At 55.5% G+C, this 23,398-nt stretch overlaps 1 protein-coding gene across 7 annotated transcripts; it reads left to right on the top strand.

Moving 5' to 3' along the window:
• Window positions 1-134: 134 nt before the first annotated feature.
• MAN2A2 (mannosidase alpha class 2A member 2) lies at window positions 135-17,674 on the top strand. 7 transcript variants are annotated; one of them, XM_036931791.2, is made up of 24 exons: window positions 136-302; window positions 1,472-1,619; window positions 2,169-2,426; window positions 2,498-2,642; window positions 2,753-2,924; window positions 3,321-3,448; window positions 3,630-3,803; window positions 4,211-4,397; window positions 6,496-6,673; window positions 7,097-7,299; window positions 7,454-7,636; window positions 7,761-7,875; window positions 8,096-8,163; window positions 8,323-8,488; window positions 8,954-9,190; window positions 9,430-9,552; window positions 9,814-9,928; window positions 10,179-10,312; window positions 10,503-10,644; window positions 12,132-12,265; window positions 12,591-12,665; window positions 14,163-14,357; window positions 14,493-14,603; window positions 15,096-17,674. In XM_036931791.2, exons 2-24 carry the CDS (start codon window positions 1,488-1,490, stop codon window positions 15,246-15,248), a joined length of 3,528 nt encoding a protein of 1,175 aa, XP_036787686.2. In that variant the 5' UTR covers window positions 136-302; window positions 1,472-1,487; the 3' UTR covers window positions 15,249-17,674. The 7 variants fall into 7 exon arrangements, 6 of the variants coding, with proteins under 6 accessions (XP_036787686.2, XP_057350846.1, XP_036787683.2 ...); XM_036931788.2 differs by lacking the exon at window positions 12,591-12,665 and having other exon boundaries at window positions 138-302; window positions 2,190-2,426; window positions 15,096-15,384; XM_036931789.2 differs by lacking the exon at window positions 12,591-12,665 and having other exon boundaries at window positions 138-302; window positions 8,954-9,157; window positions 15,096-15,384.
• Window positions 17,675-23,398: the final 5,724 nt, after the last annotated feature.

Here is a 23,398-nt window from a genome sequence, read left to right as displayed (position 1 = left end):
TGGAGGCCGCGCGGGGCATGCGGCGGGGGGCAGGGGTCGGGGGCCGCGCAGGGCGGTGGCCGGGCGGGCAGGCGGGGCGCGGCGGCGCTGTCCCCGCCCCGCACGCTGCTCGGCCGGGCGGCCGGGAGGGGCGGGCACCGGGGCCCCGCGGAAGCGCGGCTGCGGCGCGCCGTGCCGGCAGCGAGGGGAGGGCGGACGCCCGCCTTCGCCCGAGTGGCTGCCTCGGCGGGCCGCCGCCCCGGGCATGTGAGCGCGGCAGCTGGCCCGCGGGCCCGGAGCGGCGCGGAGGCCGGCCGCACACGGTAACGCGCCGGGCGGGCCCCGGGTGGGGGGCTTCGGCTGCCCGGGCCGCGGCCGGGCTCGGGCGGCGCTTCGGAGGCGTTGCGGCCCGCGGGGCCGACAGGGTCGGGAAAGGCCGCGGCCTGGCGGGGCGGCGGGGAGCGGGCAGCCGGGGCCCCGCCGCAGGTGCCGCCCCCCCGCGAGCCAGCGCTCTCCCCGCAGCTGCACCCACTCTGGCCTAGCCCCAGCCTCCAAGGGCTAAAAATACGGCCCGGAGGCTCCGGAGCGGAATCAGACCCGCTAAGTAGGGCACAGCGCGCAGAGGCGGCAGGGCCCCTGGAGCCAGACTGGGAACCGGCTCCCACCCACGCGCGGCTGGCGGCCTCCTGCTCGGGGCGGGCGAGCAGCGGGCCCTGGTCCTCTGGAGTTGCCCGCGACCGAGCAGCCGTGCCTAGCCCCTTCCTACTCGGGGGACCTTCAGCAGCTGTCACCGCTGGCTTCCCAGGGGACCCCCTAAATTGCTCCATAAGCAGAGGCTGAAAGTTACCTACTGCAGGAATTGGAACTAACCCGGGGAAGACATTGGACTTGCTTTATGTTAGAAATACAAACTGCTTCTTTTTAAATTCATTCTGTATTTCTGAATGAGAGAGTTGCCGTGCCAGGCACCGTTTGTAGTGAGTCCGATCCAAGGAGAAAGGCTTTCCTGCCGGTGGCCTTGGGCTTTGAGAGTATCCTTCAAATCAAATCAAAATAGATATCAGTTTATTCCTCTGAAAGTAGAAGCTCATGACCAAGGAGCCTGGACACACACCTCCGCTGACGGCGTGTCCTGCAGGCAAGCTCAGTGTGGGGGCTGGTTACGATCAGGAGTCTGTGTGCTGGGAAGTCCGTACTGGGTCATGTTCTCTGTAGCGTTAGCCTGGGAGAGCGGCTGCGGGGAGCATGCAGGCCCCCGCTCAGGTTTGCTGCCTTCTTGTGCTTTCAGTGGCTCAGCGGAGACAATCAGGGCCAAGCTGGGTAGGGACCCACAACCAGTGCTGGATTTGGGGCTTAGAAGCTTGCTTTTCTTTGGAGTCAGGAAACGGGTGTTCTTTGGGAGCAGCCCTCAGAAGCTCATTGGGGCATTCGGTGGGACGACCACCGAGGGCTTTTGCCTGCTTGGAGCTACAGAGGGTGCCCCTCCCGCCAGGTGTGTGGAGGCCAGTATGAAGCTGAAAAAGCAGGTGACTGTGTGTGGGGCTGCTGTCTTCTGTGTGGCAGTCTTCTCGCTCTACCTCATGCTGGACCGAGTGCAGCACGATCCCACCAGACATCAGAATGGTGGGAACTTCCCCCGGGTGAGTCACCCGCCTGCTAATCTCGGCATGCACAAGCCACGTGACCTCTGGTTATCGCCCCTTCCGAGAGTCCTGTCAGCCCAGGACACAAACTTCCCATCCCAATTGGCAGATTTTCTACAAACCCAAAGCTCAAAACAATGATGGCAAAAAAGAAGGAGGAAGGAAAAATGGTATTATGAACTGCTGCTCTTCCTCCTGAATTCTTGGCAGATGTTGCTAATGGGTTGCAGCGTTTTTTACCACTGAGTCCGGTAGATTCCGTGTCGGCAGAGTGCACTCCAGACAGCCCACAGCGAGGGCTGAGAGTGGGCCCGTGAGACGAGCTCTCTGCCGTCCGTAAGCTAGCGAGCGAGGGTGCTCGCAGCCCAAGTGGACGGCGGTCCTCAGTAGTGATTCCCGCAGTTCCTCACCTGACCCCTGGGCTCCTGGTGCTGCCTCCCAGTGGGGCGGGACGACCCCAGGCGGGCCTCAGGCTGTAGGCCCCATTCAGAGAGTCTCCCTGTGGCGCGAGGGGCCGTGGGTGATCGCTTCCTGGTTTTTCGGCAGAGCCAAATTTCTGTGCTGCAGAACCGCATTGAGCAGCTGGAGCAGCTGCTGGAGGAGAACCATGAGATCATCAGCCACATCAAGGACTCCGTGCTGGAGCTGACAGCCAACGCGGAGGGCCCGCCCGCCCTGCTGCCCTACTACACGGCCAATGGCTCCTGGGTGGTGCCGCCGGATCCCCGGCCCAGCTTCTTGTCCATCTCCCCTCAAGACTGCCAGTTTGCTTTGGGGGGCCAGCACCAGAAGCCAGAGCTGCAGGTAAGAGTCAGAGCTGGCGGGGACCCGTGGGGCCCACAGACGGGGCCCTGAGCTCTGCTCCTTCCCCCCAGATGCTGACTGTGTCGGAGGAGCTGCCATTTGACAACGTGGATGGCGGTGTGTGGAAGCAAGGCTTCGACATCTCCTACAGCCCACACGACTGGGATGCGGAAGCCCTGCAGGTGTTTGTGGTGCCCCACTCTCACAACGACCCAGGTGTGACCCAGCGGAGCCCTGGGAGCTGGGGGCCGGAGTGGGCTTTCTGATGGCAAAGGCCGGTGAAGAAGATGCTGGTGTTCTCAGGGGACCCCATGTTGGCTCCCCAGGCTGGATCAAGACCTTTGACAAGTACTACACAGAGCAGACACAGCACATCCTCAATAGCATGGTGTCCAAGCTGCAGGAGGACCCCCGGCGGCGCTTCCTCTGGGCGGAAGTCTCCTTTTTTGCCAAGTGGTGGGACAACATCAATGCCCAAAAGAGAGCGGCAGTGCGAAGGCCAGTGCAGCCAGGAGGCATGGGAGGGCTCACGCCTGGGCCCTAGTTGGGGAGCCAGAGTGCAGGGCGAGGGAGGAGGAAGCAGGGTGGAGGCGAGGAGTGGTGGTGGGATGGCCAAAGATGAGAGGCACGGATAGGTTTGAGGGTCCCTAGTGTCAGAAGAAACCAAAGTCCGTGAGCATGAGTGAGGAGCAGGCATGGGGCCTGGCCCCTGGGGGCACACCCAGGACAGTGGGGAGGTGGGCTGGAGAGACGGGAGGTGCATGTCTGTTCTCTGGGTCCTGTGTTCAGGGGAGCTGGCCCGGTGAGGCCAGTGCACACAGGTCCTGGCATCCTGGGGTTGGCAGGACTGGGCAAAGGGTCCCTGCCCCATGCTCTGTGCGATTCCTCACCCAGGCTGGTGGGAAATGGGCAGCTGGAGATTGCAACAGGAGGCTGGGTAATGCCAGATGAGGCCAACTCCCATTACTTCGCGCTGATTGACCAGCTCATCGAGGGCCACCAGTGGCTGGAGAAAAACCTTGGTGAGTCTAGGCTTAGGAGTGGGAGGCTGCTGCCATGCCTGAGCCGGAGAACAGCAGGGGGCTGGCAAGGGTGGTTCCTTCTAGGCTAATTCCACCAGCGGGGGCCTGGTGTGGTGGCAAGATGGTTGCTGGGGCCGCAGTACCGCAGTTCAGGGCCTCTGGCTTCCGTGCCCCTGCGCAGGTGTAACCCCGCGCTCTGGCTGGGCGGTGGACCCCTTTGGACACAGCCCCACCATGCCTTACCTGCTGCGCCGCGCCAACCTGACCAGCATGCTGATTCAGAGGGTGCACTATGCCATCAAGAAGCACTTTGCTGCCACCCACAGCCTGGAGTTCATGTGGAGGCAGACCTGGGGTAAGGCCAGGTAGGGTGGGGGGGGTCACAGCAGTTCTCCCTGGGGAAGGGCAGGGATATCAGAAATAAGACCCCAGTCCTTCAGAGCAGACCAACAGGACCTGGTGTAGACCACCAGTACACCCTCTCCTCCACGTTAGGTCTTGATCACATTGACCTCTGGTCTCTGCGGGGCTTGCCATCCCTCCTGGGGGTCTGAGCATACCGTCCCCTGGAGGAGCTGTGGGCCCCGGAACCCTCCCTGTGTCCTGGCCGTCGGCCTGCGAGCCATCTTTAGCCTTAAGCGTAGTTGGAGCTCACTCTCTGTCCTGACTGCCTTTAGCCGGAGCAGATCCCATCCTCCTGGCATCCCTGTGCCCAGCTCAGAGACTGCCTGCTGGTGGCTGACTGCCCAGTGTCTTCTGCAGACTCGGACTCCAGCACAGACATCTTCTGCCACATGATGCCCTTCTACAGCTATGATGTCCCCCATACCTGTGGCCCGGATCCCAAGATCTGCTGCCAGTTTGATTTCAAACGCTTGCCCGGTGGGCGCATCAACTGCCCTTGGAAGGTGCCACCCCGGGCTGTCACAGAGGCGAACGTGGCTGAGAGGTATGTGTTCCCAGCCCTGGGCTGGGCGTGGTAGTGGCATCTTCATGCCGTAGAGGAGTCAGGAGACCTGGCCTGTGGTCTGGGGGAGCGTCGGTTCTGTATTGGTGCAGTGGGGGGTGGGCTCAGGTAGCGAGCTCAGGCCCACGGCAGTGGCGGGGCGGCTTCTTTACTGAGTTCCCCAGGAAAGCTGGCGCGGCTCTAAGCAACCACCTTTTACAGAATGGGTTTGTTTTCCTAACTGAGTGTTTTCCAGCATCCTAACGAGTTGTCAGAGCCGGTTGGCTGACTCAGAAGTGAATAATTCTCAAAATAGGTGAAGTTCCTTACACCCTTTAGCCTGATGGACTTTAGCCCTCAGGCCCCCTGCCCTGGCCCAGTGAGCCAGGATCCTCAGTGTTTCCTGGACCCGGAATCCCATTCAGACACACATTCAGTCCTGCTTCATAGCCCCCAGCCCCTGAGGAAACAGACTTGACATTCTCTCTGAGAACTGTTAGGAGCCCCTAAAGATGTCACTGTTGCTGAAATTAGTCCCCCTGGGAAATTGCAAATTAAGAAAGTGATCTAAAATGGCATTTAACCAGAACTGGACTGGCCTTAACAATATAACGAGTTGAACTGGTTTTTGTGTTGCAATACTCAGATTTCCATGATGTCCAAACGGTGAAACATGTGAGCAAAAGGGAAAGAGTGGTCTTTTGTTTCCAGAATTCAGAACTCTAGATGCTGATTCCAAGCAAGAATCTAGGGCTATTAAAGCATGACTTTTCTTCAAGCAGCAGCTGCCGCCTACAGACGCCAGCCCAGGTTTGCAGAGAGCAAGTCCTGAGAGTAACTTCATTCTCTCCTTTGGAAGCCTTACGAGCCTGATAGAGTAGGGGAAATGGTATTCAAGGAGTCCTCTCTTGAGAACAAAATAAAAACATACAAGCTGGGCCAGCGTGGTTAAGTAGATTAGTGGCTGATTGAACTGTGACATCCATAACATGCCAGTTACCAGGCTGGTTTGAAATGAGAAAGGGGCTTTTGTGGTAGGCTACAGTGCTCTGTCTTACTACTGATTTTACCAGTAACTTGGATGATAGGAAAATAACAGACCTGTATATATAGTTCCTGCTACGTTTCAGGCATTATTCAAGTGTTTAGCACATATAAATTTACTTAGCTCTTTTTTATTCTCATGACGTTATGCTGGTAGGCACTGACGTTACCTTCCTTTTATAGAAACAGGCCCAGGGAGGTTGAGTGACTTGCCCAGGGTCACTCAGCTAGTGCGTGTGGAGCTGGCACTGGTGTTCTCTGGCACCTGAGCCTGTGCTCTTCACTTCAGTGCTGTGCTGTGTTATTAACTAGTGGGAAGAATGAGGCTGGAGTGTCAGAATCAGGGCCCCAAAGGACCTCAACAGGTTGCATGTGATGGGGGTCAAATCTAACCGGATAAGATTTATTAGATATAAATGGAAGTTTCTATGCTTAGCTTTGGAAAACAGAATAGGAAAGTTTGGGTGGAGGAGAAAAGACCTTGCTGAGTCACATGCCTGGAAAACACGGTGGCTGACGGTGCTGTGGGGTGACAGTGGGGCTGCCAAACATGCCCGTGGAAAGGCACCCTGCTCCCGTGGAAAAAGCGGGCAGGCCCTGGGGGGTGTGGTCTGGCTGCTTCGGCAGGCCTGCCCACCCTCACCCCGGTGTCCTCCTCTGGGCCCCTCACTCCCTCTAAGGGACCCTGACAGATGGGCTGCTCAGGGAGCTGCCCCTGAGCAGATTCTACACTAAAGCAGTTTAGAAGAGTGGGGGAGGCAGGGGTCGCAGAGCCTGCAGGGAAAGCACAGGGGGTGGGCACATCCTCGGTGTGTGCAGGACAGTCCCGGGCAGCGCCATTTGATTTGTTCCGTGTGGCGTCCAAGGTCAGAACTGCAGTTGGGACTGAAGCCACAAGTTGCAGCCTAGCGTGGGAAGAAGTGGTTGTCAGAATCAGAGGACCAGGAGGGGTCCGCCCGCTGGACGGGGGTGTTGCAGAGGGGCGGCTGCCGGCTGGCCCTGCCCGGGGCCCTGCGCCCCAAGGCTTCAGGAGGGCCCGCGGCCTCTCCCGCTGCAGGGCCGCCCTGCTCCTGGACCAGTACCGGAAGAAGTCCCGGCTCTTCCGCAGCAACGTGCTGCTGGTGCCGCTGGGCGACGACTTCCGATACGACAAGCCCCAGGAGTGGGATGCCCAGTTCTTCAACTACCAGCGGCTCTTCGACTTCCTCAACAGCCAGCCCGACCTCCACGTGCAGGTCCGAGGGGCGCGGGGGGCCGGGGGCCGGGGGCTCGGCCATGCTGCAGTCGGTCAGCCCCTCCCGCGGGGCTCTGGGCTCCCCATCGCCCCCTCCGGCGCCTCCCGCGGGGCTCTGGGCTCCCGTCGCCCCCTCCGGCCCCTCCCACGAGGCTCTGGGCTCCCGTCGCCCCCTCCGGCCCCTCCTGCGGGGCTCTGGGCTCCCCGTCGCCCCCTCCGGCCCCAGCACAGGGCTCTGTTCTGCACCCTGGGGTGCGGTCTCCCTTGTACGCTGGAATTCCTCCCTGGGCTCCCCGAGCGTCTGGGTGGGATGGCGCCTGCCCTGCACCGGCAGGATCCCCGCACCCGAGCCCCTGCTGCAGCACCGGCCGTGGTTCCCAGCAGACTCAGAGCTGACAGAAGCGGGGTTTTGGGGTCCCCACAGGCCCAGTTCGGCACCCTCTCTGACTATTTCGACGCTCTGTACAAGAGGACAGGGGTGGAGCCTGGGGCCCGGCCGCCGGGCTTCCCCGTGCTGAGCGGGGATTTCTTCTCCTACGCGGACCGGGAGGACCACTACTGGACGGGGTATTACACTTCCCGGCCTTTCTACAAGAGCCTGGACCGCGTCCTGGAAGCCCACCTGCGGTGAGACCAGCCCCGCCGCTGGAGGGGGCGCAGGAAGCTCCTGGGCTTCCGGAGGGGCTGGACTGGCTGCGAAGAGGTGGGGAGGAGGGGCGGGCTCGCAGAGCCGGTGAGCCGCGGCAGCGTGTGGGCACAGCTGGCTTCTCTCTCTGGGCAGGGGGGCAGAGATTCTGTACAGCCTGGCTGTGGCCCACGCCCGCCGCTCTGGACTGGCCAGCCAGTACCCGCTCTCCAACTTCGCCCTCCTGACAGAAGCGCGGCGCACGCTGGGGCTCTTCCAGCACCACGACGCCATCACCGGCACGGCCAAGGAAGCGGTGGTGGCGGACTATGGGGTCAGGTGGGAGCCCTCTCCTGCCCTCGCCCCCGCCCGCTGGCCCAGAGAAGGGACGTGCTGGCGGCCAGCGGGCGGGCCCAGCAGGGGCTCACTCTGGTCTCCTCCACGGCCCCTCCCCTGCCCCCAGGCTCCTGCGCTCCCTGGTCAGCCTGAAGCAGGTCATCATTCATGCAGCTCACTACCTGGTGCTGGCGGACAAGGAGACCTACCACTTTGACCCGGAGGCGCCCTTCCTCCAGATGGTGAGCCCACTCCCGCACCTGCTGGGGGTCGCTCTGTGTGCGGCGCCCTCCTGAGAGTCGTGCCGCGAGGGTGCTGCTTTTCTTCCGCATCCTGGGGTGAGAGGTCTGCACCCCGTGCAGCTGGCGGTCCACATCCAGGTTGGGGCTGGTTGGGAGGAGGCAAGACTGAGCCAGGCCGAGCCCCACAATGGTTCTTCCCTCCCTGCCCGCTTAATTCCAGGATGACACCCGCTTAAGTCACGATTCCCTGCCCGAGCGCACGGTGATCCACCTGGAGTCATCACCCAGGTGAGCCAGGCCAGGTGCAGAAGCAAAGTCGCTCCCTGCTTTGGTGCCCCCCGCAGCCCCACAACTGCTGGACCACCATGGGACTCGGCATGGCCGCTGTTCCTGCTTCTATTGCCCGGGAACAGGGGCCCCCCAGGTGAGCCTGCCTCCCGCGCACAGGTACGTGGTACTGTTCAACCCGCTGGATCAGGAGCGGCTCAGCATGGTGTCCCTGCTCGTCAGCTCGCCGCGGGTCCGTGTCCTCTCGGAGGACGGCCAGCCCCTGGCTGTGCAGATCAGTGCACGCTGGAGCTCTGCCACTGACATGGTCCCTGACGTCTACCAGGTGAGGCGGGGCCCGGCGGGGGTCCCCGGCCTCTCCCCAGGGCCTCACTCTGCCCCTTGACACCAGCTTCCCACCCTCCCTGCTTGCAGCCCTGCTGACTTCCTGGGTCGGGTTGGGAGTCGCCCAGCTGACAGTCACTCTTGGGGTTTGTGTCTGTCCTTGAGGGCAAAGTTTGGTAGGATGATGATAGTAGGAAGGGTGGTGGTGTTGCCTGTTATTCATCCATGTAACATATTCACTGAAAGCTTGATGCATATTTACCATTTCATAGTTTTTCAAATATCATTTGAGACTCATAAAAATCTGACAAGGGGTTTTTATGTAATATCACTTGCACGTACAGAAGGGACAGAGGCCCCAGCTGGTGCAGGGATTTGCACGGGCCCCCTCAGCACACAAATGTCCCGGGACCAGAGTCCCAGGCCATGCTGTGGCCATGCGTCCTCACCCCTCCCGTGTCAGCAGGTGTCTGTGCCCGTCCGCCTGCCTGCCCTGGGCCTTGGTGTGCTGCAGCTGCAGCTGGGCCTGGACGGGCACCACGCCCTGCCCTCCTCCGTGCGCGTCTACCTGCATGGCCGCCAGCTGTCTGTCAGCAGGCACGAGGCATTTCCTCTGCGCATCGTTGACTCTGGCACCGGCGACTTTGCCCTCAGCAACCGCTACATGCAGGTCTGGTTCTCAGGCCTTACCGGGCTCCTCAAGGTAAAGGCCAGGGTGGGAACCAGGCCAGACGGGGCGTGTGTGTCGGGGGTGTGCGGCACTGCCCCGGGCCAGTGAGCGCGCTGCCTTCTGACTGGTGGTGGACCCGGGAGTCTTGGCTCCGAGCCTGCAGCGTGGGGAAGCTGGGCTCGGCTCCTCGGGGAAGTTCATACGCGCCCTCCCAGGGGGCAGGCCTGACGTGCTGGTGTGGGGCCAGGGGTCAGGGCTGTGTGTTTTGGCAGAGCATCCGAAGGGTAGACGAGGAGCAGGAGCAGCGGGTGGACATGGAGTTCCTCGTCTATGGCACCCGCACATCCAAAGACAAGAGTGGAGCCTACCTCTTCCTGCCCGACGGCGAGGCCCAGGTACCCTATGGCACGCCGTCCCCAGCAGGGAGACATGCGGCCTGAGGCAACGAGGACGGCCCGGGCCTTCCTCCAGGGTGATCCCACCTGCCGTGGGGCCGTGTCCGGGCCACCACTGGGGGGTGGGGGGGGCCGAGGAACCCAGCCAGGGGTCTCCGCCCAGAGGCTGCTGGGAGCACATGCATCTGCCCGACTCTGGGCTGGTACCTCCCTGCTCTGCTCTCTGTGCTGTGGCTTCAGCTGCCACCTGCTCTTTCCCAGCCCTACGTCCCCAAGGATCCCCCTGTGCTGCGTGTCACCGAAGGCCCTTTCTTCTCCGAGGTGGTGGCGTACTATGAGCACGTTCACCAGGTGGTCCGGCTTTATAACCTGCCAGGTGAGGAAGGTCAGAACAGAGGTGTGGGCCCCTTAGGCTGAGACGCGCTCTCCCCTCTGCCCTTCTGCGCTCACACGTCTGTTCCCAGCCAGCGCACCGAGGTGGGAGTGACGCTGGCTCTGTTGGGGGACGCGTGGTCCCGAAGCGCTGGGCGCTGCCCGGGGATGGGACGTGGCCTCTCCCAGCCCAGGCTCCCGGGCTGCAGCTCATCCTCACACTCTCAACGCTCCTTCTTTGTCCCTGGGCCCAGGGGTGGAAGGACTGTCCCTGGACATGGCATCCCTGGTGGACATCCGGGACTATGTCAATAAGGAGCTGGCCCTGCGCATCCACACAGACATTGACAGCCAGGCCACCTTCTTCACAGACCTCAATGGCTTTCAGGTGATCTGCAGGGCCCTGGAGACCCAACGGAGCAGGACGTGGACTGTGTTTTTTGCCTCCGTCCCAGGCACAGGGGGGCTGGAGGGAGGGTGGTCTGCCCACAGGGAGATCAGGGACTCCTTCAGACCGGGGCCCCTTGGCGCCCCAACGGTGCGCAGATGCCCTTGACCTGCCGGCCTTGGCCCCGCAGGTGCAGCCCAGGCGGTATCTGAAGAAGCTGCCCCTGCAGGCCAACTTCTACCCCATGCCAGTCATGGCCTACATCCAGGACACGCAGAGCCGCCTCACGCTGCACACTGCGCAGGCCCTCGGCGTCTCCAGCCTCCGGGACGGTGAGTGGGGAACAGGAGCTGAGCCGAGTAAGACAAGGCAAAGAAGCCCGTCCCTGGCCCTGAGGCCTCTCCTCTCTGCCTCTCTCTCCAGTGTGCACTGGAGGGAGGCAGGCACCTGTCACCTCTGCCCTGGGGCAGGGCAGCTCAGGAGGCCCTGGCGGGGTGGGTCCCCTCAGGAAGCATCAGGGCATTGGAAGGTGATTCTCAAATGAGGTGTGCAGCCCGCTCCTCCTGGCCAGGGATGGGGTCAGGACAGGTGGGAAGGTGCAACAGTTGATACAAGGAAATAACATAGCAAAGGAGAAAAGTATGTACTGTTTCCCTACTAGTGATCATTAGAAGAGAGAATAACATTCTTAACTTCATAACAAGCCCTGGGCTGGAGCTGGTCATGTGGACAAGCCCAGGCAGCCTCCACGACTTCAGGGCTAAGCAGCCAGTTTGTACTTCACGGTCTCTGAGGCCTTCAGGTCTGTGTGTTTGGGAGGGAGCCTGTGTGCAGGGCTGAGCCCTGGGCGCCCGGCAGAGGCCGACTCCTTGCAGGAAGGAGTGTGGCCCTGCTGCCCCTCGGCCCAGGTCCCCCGGCTCTAGAACTCCCCTGTGGGTCCGTCTCTCCGTGCCATCCACTCCTGGCTGAGCCCAGCGTCCCTCCGGGCTGTTTGCCCTTTGGGATAGTGTGCTGAGAAATGACCTGTGTGGGCAAGGCGTCCGTTTTAGGATTTTCAGATACCCTTCTGTGATTGCTCAGGGTGAAAAATCAGGAACCACACAGGTCAGAATCAGGGCTGGGGAGAGGGCAGGAGGGAAAGGCCATCTGTGGGGGCTCCCCTCTGGAGATTCCTATAAAAACCAGGTACAGGGAAAAATCGCCATCCCAACATATGCCAGCTTTGCAGTGAGCCCTGCTCCCCGCATATTAAAAAAAGAAAGCAAAGGTGATTCTCTGCCATCTCTCCTTCCCAGGGAAACCCCAGTGACTCCTCACTGAGCCTCTGGGAGGTGTGCCATCTGGCTGTCCTCTCTGTAGCCCTCCCGCTGACAGAGGAGGTGGGCAGGCCTGGAGTGTGTGCCCGTGTAGAACAAGGGCAGGAGAGCATGTGTTCTAGTCACAGTCAAAGCTGCCCAGCCTGAGAAGACGTGCCCGGGGCAGGGCTTCTGCAGCACCCGCTGCCGGCTGTCGGGGCAGCTTTGCACCTGTTTGTTAGCTCGTTTCCTGTGGCCCGTACAGATGCGGCTGCCCACTCGAGTCCCGGGCAGGGGCGGTGAACCGCCAGGGCGGCCTCTTGCTGCCTCCCGAAGCCAGCCTCCCCCCTGCCCCCCCTCAATCCCCACTAGCCCTAGGCTCGGGGTCTTCTCTCCTGAGGCACTCGGCTGCCGGCTCCCAGGGCCTTCCCCTCAGGGCCTGCAGTGGGGCTCTTCTTCCAAAGGTCAGCATCGGCTTGGGGTGGGGGGGGCGGCAGGCCAGGGCTCACGGTGACCTTCCCCAGGCCAGCTGGAGGTGATCTTGGACCGGCGGCTGATGCAGGATGACAACCGGGGCCTGGGCCAGGGGCTCAAGGACAACAAGAGAACCTGCAACCGTTTCCGCCTCCTGCTGGAACGGCGGACGCCCAGCAGGGAGGTAAGCCCTGGGCCTGCCTCCTGGGGAGCCGGTCAGGCGAGTCCCTGTGGGCGGCCCTGGGGCTGCAGCCCAGGGCCTGGGGAGCAGAGCTAGAGGCTGCAGGGGTAGAGAGCAGGGCTCGGTTGCCCGGTGGGGGAGTGGGTCTGACGCTTCGCTGCTCCATCTCATGCAGCCTGGCCCCTCCCTCTCCCATAGCACCCTGTCGCCTGTTCCCCTTCATGCTCATCTCCCACCTTCCTCACTGCCCCCTTCCCTCCCGCCCCCTGTTCTCTAACCCTCTCTACCCCAGCCCTGCCCATCTCATGGCTTTCTTTGCCCCCACCAGCCTGGCTGTTTCTCCAAACTGGCAGCCACGCTTAGGGGCTTGATCTTTCACAGCAGCAGGAGCAATAGCCTAGAGGTAAGGGCCGGCATGGTGCTGAGCTCAGAGCAGTAACAGAGAGGTAAGGGCCGGCATGGTGCTGAGCTCAGGGCAGTAATGGAGAGGTAAGGGCCGGCATGGTGCTGAGCTCAGGGCAGTAACAGAGAGGTAAGGGCCGGCATGGTGCTGAGCTAGTATTAGCAAGTTGTACCTGGAGTTGGAGCCTGAGGGTGACCGAGCCTATGGCCCGTCATCCACTCACCAAACGATGCTAAGCATCCCTGGTGCTTTACAGCCTGAGAGGGACACAAACGCCTAAGACACTGACCCCCTCCCTAGGAGTTGGTTTATGAGTAGGGGTGGGGGATAAGCAGTACGTGTACTTGTAAAAATACCAGGTAGAAGATGGTATGTCTACTGGTCATACTGGTCCACTGAGGAGCGAAAGAACGTGGTGGGCCAAGGGGATCAAGGACAGCTCCCTGGAGGAGGTGTCATCCAAACGCTGCTTTGAGGAATGGCAAGTCTGATCTAAACACATGAACCAAGGCACAGGGTGGAAGGCAGGAAAGACAACACGAATGGGCAATAGGAGTGAGTGCGCTCAGCTAGCCGGGTGCTGCCTACCCGGTGTGGCTGCCACTAGCCACAGGTGGCTGTTCAAACTAATGAAAACTGAGCAATAACAACTTCAGTTCCTTGTTCTCACAAGTACTCTGGTCACAAGTGACTGGTAGCCGCTGCATTAGATGGAGCAGGTCGAGTGTAGTTTCCCTATTACAGAAAGTTCTGTTGGCCTGTGCTGGGCAGGGTTGGTTGGGGCAGACCGTAGGGCCCGAATGCCTGGCTGGAAAGTCCTGACCGTATCCTGGGGGCCAGTGAGGGACCTGAGCAGGGAGGGACCCTGTCAGGACTGCCCGAGCATGTCACTAACAGCAGGGAGACTGGACTGTTGATGCCGGAAGTGGGGCTTGAACTAAGCCACGGAAGGGAGGAGTTGGGGAGGATGTGGATTGGAGATGAAGGCAGACGAAGTGAGGATCTCTGGGCAGCTGGAAGGAGGGTGGTGCTAGGGACAGAACCCCAGAACACGGACACGTAGCTGCCTTGGGTGAGGTTCAGCCAGGCCTGTGAGCGTGACGTCCAGGTCAGCCATCTGAGTCGTCGTCCTCAGTCATGGGCCCGAGAGCCAGGCCTGGAGTCCTTCCTCCACTGGAGGCCCATCCGTGGCGGAGCACACACTGGTCTGTCTGCCATTCTCTCCCTTACTGAGATCCTGCTCATGGGCGTGTGGCTCCTGATGGTGCTGTGGAAGCAAAAAACCCAAAGAAGCAGAGGAGAGGTGGCCTCGGGGAATAGCCCTTTCTAAGCTGCATGAGACGGGAAGCGGCCACACTTGAAGGGTCCTTTAGCCGGGCGCCCCTTGTATCCAGGCTCATCAGGGAAGCTCTTCCTAAGGGAACTGACTGGACGTGCTTTTGTCCTCTCCTGCGCCCAGTTCTACTCGCTCACCCCCATCTCGGGCCCATCTTGCAGGTCCCAGGTGGCCCTTCTACCAGCTACCCGTCCCTCCTCAGCCACCTGACCTCCATGTACCTGAGTGCCCCGGAGCTTGCCCTGCCCGTGGCCAGGAGGCGGCTCCCAGGCCCCGGCCTGCGCTCCTTCCATCCTCTGGCTTCCTCACTGCCCTGCGACTTCCACCTGCTCAACCTGCGTGCGCTCCAGGCCCAGGTGAGGACCACCCCGCCCTGTACCTGCAGGCCCGGAACCTGGCCTCTCCTCACCCACCTCCTGCCCGTCCCAGTACTGCCGCACCTGTGGGCTGAAGGGCCGCCCCCCCCCCACCCTTGTCTGTCCGTCATCCAGGACGATAGCTTGCCCTCTGCAGAAACTGCGCTCATCTTACACCGCAAGGGTTTCGACTGTGGCCTTGAGGCCAAGAACTTGGGCTTCAACTGCACCACGAGCCAAGGCCAGGTGAGCAGGGCCCGTGCAGGTGGGGCCCTCGTGCGAGGGGGGCAGGGAAGTGGAGCTCCCGAGGCCGGGCAGGGGGGCAGGTCCAGACAAGGCAGTTAACTGGAGAACGTCTCCAAGTGGGGCCTCTGGGAAGCAAAGTGGGAAACAAGGAGTGCGGGAAAGGCACCGCACTGCTGATGGGTAAGTTCTGCTCGCACTTAGGCCGGCGCCCATAGATGCTTCCCTGTGCCCGACGCTTGCTGGGCACCAGGGATTCACAGGTGACCCAAGCTATGGTTCCTGTCCTTGTAGAGCTCACTGCTGAGTGCCTGGCTCCTGCCCTAGGGGCCATGCCCAGTCGCGGGGCTGAGCACATCTCAGCGAGCCTCCTGAGATACAAGCCTGCATGCTGCCCCTGTGGGGGCCAGAGCCTGTGTGAGCTTCTCAGAGGGAGGCTGCATCCCTGAGCGCGTCAGTACCAGCCCAGCCCTGCGCCGTCTCTCCTCCCGGCAGGTGGCCCTGGGGAGCCTGTTCCGTGGCCTGGATGTGGGCTTCCTGCAGCCAACCTCCTTGACATTACTATACCCGCTGGCCTCACCGTCCAACAGCACGGACATCTACCTGGAGCCCATGGAGATCGCCACCTTCCGCCTCCGCTTGAGCTAGGGCTTCATGTGCCCTGAGACGAAGGTCATCCACAGGGGCTGCCTCTCTACCCGTAAGGTTGGGTTGGACAAGCTGCGCTGGCTGTCCCATCCCGATCTACCTCTCAGAACTGTGATAGACTCAGCTCTGCCCTCGCTTTCCGTGTACTGTCGCTTCTGTGTTCGGGGGCAGCCCACACCCCAGCATCGGGTAGATAGGGCGGTGACTAGTGAGACCAAAGGGAGAAGGCCCTCGGCCAGAACAGCCAGTGCCGGCCTCCGCTTTGGGCTGCGAGTGGCCACCCAGTTGGGCACAGGTTCAAGCACCCCTCCTTTTCCCAAATGAGATGGTGACGCAGGGACGGAAGAGGTAGGGGAGGCTGAGTGGGAAACAGTCCAGCGTCTGGGCTGCTGTAGGAGAGAGCTGGCTCTAGGGGCATCCTGTGGTTTTGCAGGGACTGCACGGCCTGGTGTGATCGGCAGGAACTGAGCGATGGCTAGGAGGAGGGGGAGGGGACCCAGAGTTAGTGCCGTGGGGGAGTAGAAGGAATTGCGCTTTCTGGGATGGCCCCATCTAACTGCTCTCCGACCTGCACACCCTGGCTGGGGGCTGTGATGCCATGGGAAGGACTCACTAGAGACTGCATCATGGCCAGAGGTCATAGGCCACTTCGGGTACCAAAACCTCCGTCTCACACTGGATTTCACACTTGGTCTGTGTGTGGGCTGTGGGGTCACGGCTGGGACGTGGAGTCCTCCATCTGCGTGACTCCTGTACTCGGGACGCCCCCTTCCCTTCATGGGGATGTTTAGTCTGGCAAACTTCCTTTCTCTGGAAAGAAAGTGAAGCCTCCAGGACTCCATGTGCACAGGCAACTGGAGAAGGCCTTCAGCGCTGCCCACCAGTCTGGACGCCCTCCCCTGGAAGCATGTGATCCCTGGCGCGCCGAGGGACTAGGGACACGCCAAGGGAATCGCCAGGCAGTGGGGCTGCCCATCAGGCTTCATTTCAGCTTCAATTAAGAGAAAAATGTATCATGGTCTCCATAGATGCTGAAACAATATTTGGTAAAATTTTAAATCTATCCCTTATTAAAACTCTTAGTAAGTTAAGGTTAGAAAGCAATATCCTAATTGAGATAAAGGCCTCTGTCAGAAACCAACAGTTACGGCGCTCTGAAGAGTCAGACACCACAGGCATTCCCATCAAAGTCAAGAACTAGCCCAGGACACGGAGTTATTAGCAGTGTCCTGGCACACTGACCGCCTGCAGGGGCAGATGAGGGAGGTGAGGAAGGGTGACAGTCATTATTTTTTGATGCCGAACAGCTAACCTATAAAATGTAAGCGAATCAGTAAAGGCCTCCTAGGAGTGTTCTGCAAGTTGACCCAAATGGTCCAAACCATGTTCCTGTAAAAATGTTGGTTCTCTCCAAATCAGCCCATAAACTCAGTGAATTCCAGTGAGGTGGGATCCTTTTTGGAATTTGACAGGTTCTCAAGTTCATTTGGAGGAGTAAACATTGAAAACACTAGGAGAATCTGAATGATAGTGGGCTGGGGTGGTGGTGCTGAGGCTGGTAGAAGGCTCCTTCCTGGAGGAGAGGATCTCAGACCACGCGTTCAGAAGGTGTGACCGGGGGTGCAGCCAGCAGAACAAGGGAGTGCCCAGCAGCAGACCCAGGTGCGTGAGAATTTAGTATAAGATAAAAGGCATATTTTAAGTGGGGCAAAAGATGGGTTATTTAATAAATAGTCGGTTGAGACAACTAGCCATCTATTAAAGTAAGAGTGAGATCTCTACCTCACAGTTTCCTCAAAAATTAGGTCCACAGGGAAAAAAAACCCTACAAAATTACTGAAGAAAATACAGAATATTTTTATACCTCTGGTGTGGGAAGGTCTATTCTAAATGTAACATGAAACCTTAGAGATACATAAGGGAAAAGAGAAACAGATTTCGCCACACAAGAACAGTGAAAGTTTCTGTGTGATGGAAAACATCAAGGCTGAAATACAAATGACAGATTTGGGAAAATATACTTGCTGCACTTAAAAAATTGGTGAGTATAATTACTTTAGGAGAAAAGCTTGCTTTGGGGTCCTTCGAGAAAGTCACCAAGGCCTGCTAAGCAGCTCCCTACAGGTTCAAGAGTGACACAGCTGAGCTCTTCCTGGTCACCCGGGGTTACTGCTGCCAACAGCAGGCCAGGGCATGTGGAATTCTGTCTGTGTCACACGGAAGAAATAAGATTATCAATGTGAAGTGCTCAGCATAGTGCCTGGTACATCTGAGAGCTCAATAACTATGAGCCATCATCATATTAGTAAAGGATGCTAAGCAATTATATTATAGCAGGTGTTATTTGCTGTATAATTTGTAATCAAATGGTAAGGGAGAATCTGAACCCTTAGAAAATTAGCCGAATAAAGGCTATTATCGTTGGAGATCTTAGCTGTGGAATGAAATATTCATCTGCCAGGAACTGTAATGTTTAACCCTAAACCACTTAGGGCAGCGTTGCTCAGGGTGTGGCCCAGAATCCCCAGAATTACTTGCCGAAAGTGCAGCTGTCCAGCCTCTCCGGACTGTGGGGCTTGTAGTCCGTTGGCCCGGATGCTGGAATGAGGACTCGAGGGGCAGAGCCATAGCTCCCTGAGGCTGGCAGGTAACAAGAGCAGGAAACCAAACCTTCCTTGTGCATGGGGGGAAAGCAGATTCCTGGGCACAGCCCGATGAGCCAGTCGGGGCAGGAGCCAAAGAATCTACATCTTTAACAAGCTGCCAGGTGACTCTTGCACACCTAATTTGGGAACAGGCCTATGATTTTAAGGCAAGCAGCAACCCTTTACTATGGGGCTCTAGCACTGAGGCCTCACAGTTTGGAGGGTTCCAATCATAACTGGAACCAGAACAAGACACAGAAGCAACTTCAGCTGCTGGAAACGGATAGAGTTCTATTCCTCCCTGCACCCTCCAACCACTTAGAACAGTCCTGCTTCTGTGAAGAAGGGAGGGCGGAATCGCCCGTTGGAAGCACAGAGAGAAAGGCAGACTCCCAACTGTAAAGAACTGGATCCTCCCACGCAGGGGGAGCCAGGCCCAGACAGGCTCTGATGTGCCTTGCTTGGGGTGTGGGCATAGTAACCTTGGACACCCATGTAGGAAGAGTGACATCTTTAACATGAAATTGACCTGCTTACACACGCTCGCTGTAGTTTAGCTAACCACGCTGCACTCGCACACTCACGGGGAAAACCTGTCTGGGTGGTGGGAATGAGGCTTACCACCCAAACTAGAGATCTCAACATCTTTGTTTCTCTCTAACAAAACTGTGTACAAAGAACACACTTGATGGGGCAATTCTTACAGTGATAAGATGATAATGGAGAGACCAGACCCTTCAAAACAAACCTGTCTTAATCAGGGTCAGTGGGAAATAGGCTCAGATCCTAATAGTTGCCAGGACAAGTGGGTCTGCAGAGAGCCTGCACCCGTCTGGGCTCCTGACTCTGGAGCCCTCTACTTGAGAATAACCCTGAACTGAATGCCACCTCTGTCTTAGGTAGTCTAGGCACGTGAATCCTAAGTGGGGTCGGGGATGAGGGCTTCTTGGCATTTGGCATGTGACAGGGTTGAAGATTTAAGACAAAGCTTCAGGTGTGGAAGCCTTGAGAAGCTGTCTCGGTGGAGGAGGAGAGCCCGGGGCTCCCTCGCCAGTGAGCCTGGGGGCTTGAATTCAAACTACAGGAGAAACTGGCACTGTTGCTGCCTTGACTCCTAAGACTCCTAATGCCTAAGAATGCTTCATGAAGTAGTAAAAATGGAAAAGCATAGTCATACTTAAAACAAGGGGAAATCTCCTCGGACCAAGAATGGAGAGAATGGCTACATCCAAGAGCAGATGTGAGGCTTTGCAGCTCCAGAGAAAGCCCAGTGAAGGATGGTGGCACTGGGTCTTCAAAGTCCACGCAGGACAAACTGGTAACCAAGAAAATGCTAGGTTACCCTGAAACTAATGTAATATCATGTAGTAGTGCACATCAACTATATGTCAATTGAAAAAAAACTAGGAATGTCAGGAAACCAGAGCCAGACTGAGTGAGGAGCAGAGGAAAGGAAGGCAAAAGCCTGCGAAAAAAACCGTCACAGAGTGTGAGCAGCCTAAAATGAGGCTTTACGGAAATCCACGTTTGGAAGAGATGATGGATTCGATGCAAATGATAGGAAAATGGTGTGGGTTTGGAAAACGGAACCGAGGAATCACTTGACCACATCACAGACATAACGGGGAAATGTTCTTGGCAGAAGAGAAGCCGAGAGATGAAGGACAGACTGAGAAGCATCACCCTAAGCGTTTGACTGCAGTTTTAGGAGAAACTAAGAACAGAGAAGAGGGGACAGTCACAAAATGGGTGCATTTTTCAGAAATGAAGAATGATGTGGGTCCTCAGAATGAAAGAGGTGGTTAAAGCCTCACCTAGATATTTTGCAAATAAAACCCTAAAAATCAACCAGCAAGAAAATACAAAAGGAAAGGCAGTCAGAGCGCTAGCAGACGTTAGTGAGCAACAAGAGGCACCTGGAGTCTGTGAAATACTACGTTCAAACCGGAGGGAATAACCATCCACTTTGAATTTGGTGTCAGCTACATTGTCATTGAGGACTGAGGGGGAAATGAGGTTTTCAAAAATGCAAAAACTAATAGTTTGCAGTGTACAAGACTTCAGTGGAAGAGAGGTGCTTCAGTAAAAAGAATCGATCTGGGGTGTATAGACAGAAGGAGGGTATACCTAATAAGTTTTGGCTAAAACTATCATATTTTACAGTTTACAAAGAGGCAGGAATTAAAATTATAGGGAGCAATAATGTCAGGCACTATTCCAGGGGTGATTCTTGTTCAGAAGAAATATAAGCACACCTCACGTTACATACAAAGAAACATGAGAATGTTCACTGGAACACTATTTGGTGTGGTGAAAAGTTGGAAACAAAATCTGACTATCAAAAAGGGAATGCTTAAAGAAAATACTGTCTGGCCACATAATGGGATACTATACAGCGGTTTAAAGGAATGATCTAAACATTTACATGTACCAAAATCAATAAATCTCAAAAACATTGGTAAGGGAAAAGGAAGTTGCAGAGTGGCCCCTACTTATGATATTAAAATACTCAAAAACAAGTATTACAAGGACAGTCTTTTCAACAAATGGTGTTGGGAAAATGGGACATCCACATGCAAAAGAATGAAGCTTGCTGTTTACCTTACACCATTTAAAAACTCACAATGGATCAGAGACCCAATGTAAGAGCTAAAACTATAAAATTCTTAGAAGACAACATAAGGAGATCTTCATGACATTGAATTTGGCAATGATTTCTTAGGTAAGATACCAAAAGAAAAACTGGACTACATCAAAATGTAAAACTTCATAAAAGGGCACAACAGATGTGAAAGGCAGCCCACAGAATGAAAGAAAATACTTATAAATCATATGTCTGATATGTTAATATCCAGAGTATATAAAGAACTTCACAACTCAACAAAAACTAAAAAATGGGCAAAGGACTTGAAGAGACATTTCTCCAGAGAAGATACACAAATGGCCAAAAGGCTCTTGAAAAGAGGTTCAACATCACTAAATATTAGGTAAATGCAATCAAAACCACAATGAGATACCACTTCATACCCACTGTATGACAATACAAAGAAAAAGAAAACAGAAAATAGTAAGTGCTGACAAGGATGTGAAGAAACTGGAACCCTTGTGCATTGCTGGTGGCAATGAATAATGGTACAACTGCTGTGGAAAACACTATGGCAGTCCCTCAGAAAATGAAAAATAGAGTTATTATGATCCAGAAATTCCACATTTGGGTACATACCCAGAATTGAGAGCAGGGACTTGAAGACCTATCTGTACACCCATGTTCACGGCAGCATTAATCAGAACAGCCAGAAGGTGGAGGCTGCCTAAGTGTCTACTGACTTTTGAATGAAGAAACAAAATGTGGTGTATATAAATTCACAATGGAACATTACTCAGCCTTAAAATTCTGACACATGCTACAATATGGATAAATCTTGAAGACATGCTGAATGAACTTAGCCAGTCACAAAAGAACAAATATTCGATGTGATTCTGCTTATAACAGGCACCTAGGAGTGGTCAAATTCACAAGAGACTGAAAGTAGAATGGTAGTTGCCAGGGATCGGGGGAGAGGGAAAAGGAGAGTTTAACAATTTAAGGGGACAGAGTTTCAGTTTTGCAAGAGGAAAAGTTCTGGAAATGGATGGTGATGATGGCTGCACAACAATGTGAATGTATCTCTTGCCACTAAACTACACTTAAAAATGGTTAAAATGATACAATTTTGTGTAATATATTTTCCCACAATTTAGAAAAAAAATTTTAAATACTATGTATTCACAAAAAAATCTATGAATTTACAAAAGTATAGCAATTGACTGGAAATAGACACCCAGAATTTATAACACTGTGGAAGGGGACACTGAAATATGGGGATGGGGGTGAAAGGACTTCAGAGTATATATATATATATATATATATTTAAATTAAGGTATCATTAATATACACTCTTATGAAGGTTTCACATGAAAAATTGTGGTTACTACATTCACCCATATTATCAAGTCCTCCCTGCACCCCAATGCAGTCACTGCCCATCAGTGTAATAAGATGCCAGAGTCACTACTTGTCTTCTCTGTGCTACATTCAGTGTATATATTTTATAAGAAGATTTGATGCACATATGACAAAAAGGTAAATTCTGAGTGGGAAGACTGATGCTTGTTACATTAATCACTATGCCTTTGTGTAAACATAGACATGTTATTTTGAAAAAATTATCAGAAAAAAAATACAAATACGGTATTAAGAAAACAGGGACGTTAGAAGGGGAAAAGAAAACCTAGAAACCTGGCAGATTCCAGGCTCTCACTGTAACAGCTGTCAGGACAATCAGACCCTCAGCATGGCCAGGAATCTTGGTTCTAATTCTAGGCCGGAAGCCAAACTTTTGGTTCCCAGCCCAGCAACAGCTGAAGTAATCATACATGTAAATTATGAGGTGCCCTATCATCACAGACTTATGTGTATTAGTACAGTTAATGTATTAAATACTTCCTGCTGTTGGTGACTGTGGTTATACAGCATTTCTTGTCTAAAGAGTAGTTAGGGGTGATAGGGCATCAGGTCAGCAGGTTAATCTCAAGTTCAGGAAAAAAGTTATCCTGTACTTCCAACTTTTCTGTAAGTTTCTGATTGTTTAAAAAAAAAAATTGTTGAGTTAGAAAAATACCTGTTGTAATGGTTCACCTCAAACAGGTTACCTAGGGAGGCCTCAGACTCATAAGCCAGATCTACCAGCCACTCCAGACCTCATCTTTACCACGCCCAGTGGTTGGAGCTGACTTCAACTGTGGTCCTTGTTGTCTGGTTAAAAAGATCCAGTAGCATGGCAAAAAGAGATCTCGTCCTGATTTTGTCACTACTAGATCTGTTTGATCATGAGCAAGTCTTCTCACCTCTTGGAGCTTCACAATTCCTTCTCTGTAAAACAAGTAATCCCTACCACCTGGTTATTATAAAGGACAAATGGGGTAACACACGTGAAAAGGTTTTGTAGAATACCACACACCTTGAGACAGCCTCTTTACCCTTGCCTTTTTTTTTTTTGGTATCGTTAATGTACAATTACTTGAACATATGGTTACTAGACTCCCCATATTATCAAGCCCCCCCCAACATACCCCATTACAGTCACTGTCCATCAGCGTAATAAGATGCTATAGAATCACTACTGGTCTTCTCTCTGTTATACTGCCTTCCCCGTGCCCCCCCACTACATTATGTGTGCTAATAGTAATGCCCCTTTTTCCCCCTTATCCCTCCCTTCCCTCCCATCCTCCCCAGTCCCTTTCCCTTTGGTAACTGTTAGTCCATTCTTGGGTTCTGTGAGTCTGCTGCTGTTTTGTTCCTTCAGTTTTTTCTTTGTTCTTATGCTCCACATATGAGTGAAATCATTTGATACTTGTCTTTGTCCACCTGGTTTACCCTTGCATTTTAACGGTGCATTAGGGATTGTTTATTAAATGTCCAGAAACATTTTAAAACTGCACTTATTTAAAAATTTTGGTTAATAC

This window comes from Manis pentadactyla, chromosome 18 (assembly GCF_030020395.1).
Source record: "Manis pentadactyla isolate mManPen7 chromosome 18, mManPen7.hap1, whole genome shotgun sequence".
Lineage (NCBI taxonomy): Eukaryota > Metazoa > Chordata > Mammalia > Pholidota > Manidae > Manis > Manis pentadactyla.
This window is presented reverse-complemented; position numbering and strand designations above follow the sequence as displayed.

Excerpts from the sequence above, each read along its gene's own strand:
- MAN2A2 (XM_057494863.1), top strand. The coding sequence starts at position 1,488 with ATGAAGCTGAAAAAGCAGGTGACTGTGTGTGGGGCTGCTGTCTTCTGT. Across the intron at positions 9,191-9,429 it reads GCCTTACCGGGCTCCTCAAG|AGCATCCGAAGGGTAGACGA; the intron begins GTAAAGGCCAGG and ends GTGTTTTGGCAG. Across the intron at positions 10,313-10,502 it reads CAGACCTCAATGGCTTTCAG|GTGCAGCCCAGGCGGTATCT; the intron begins GTGATCTGCAGG and ends TTGGCCCCGCAG.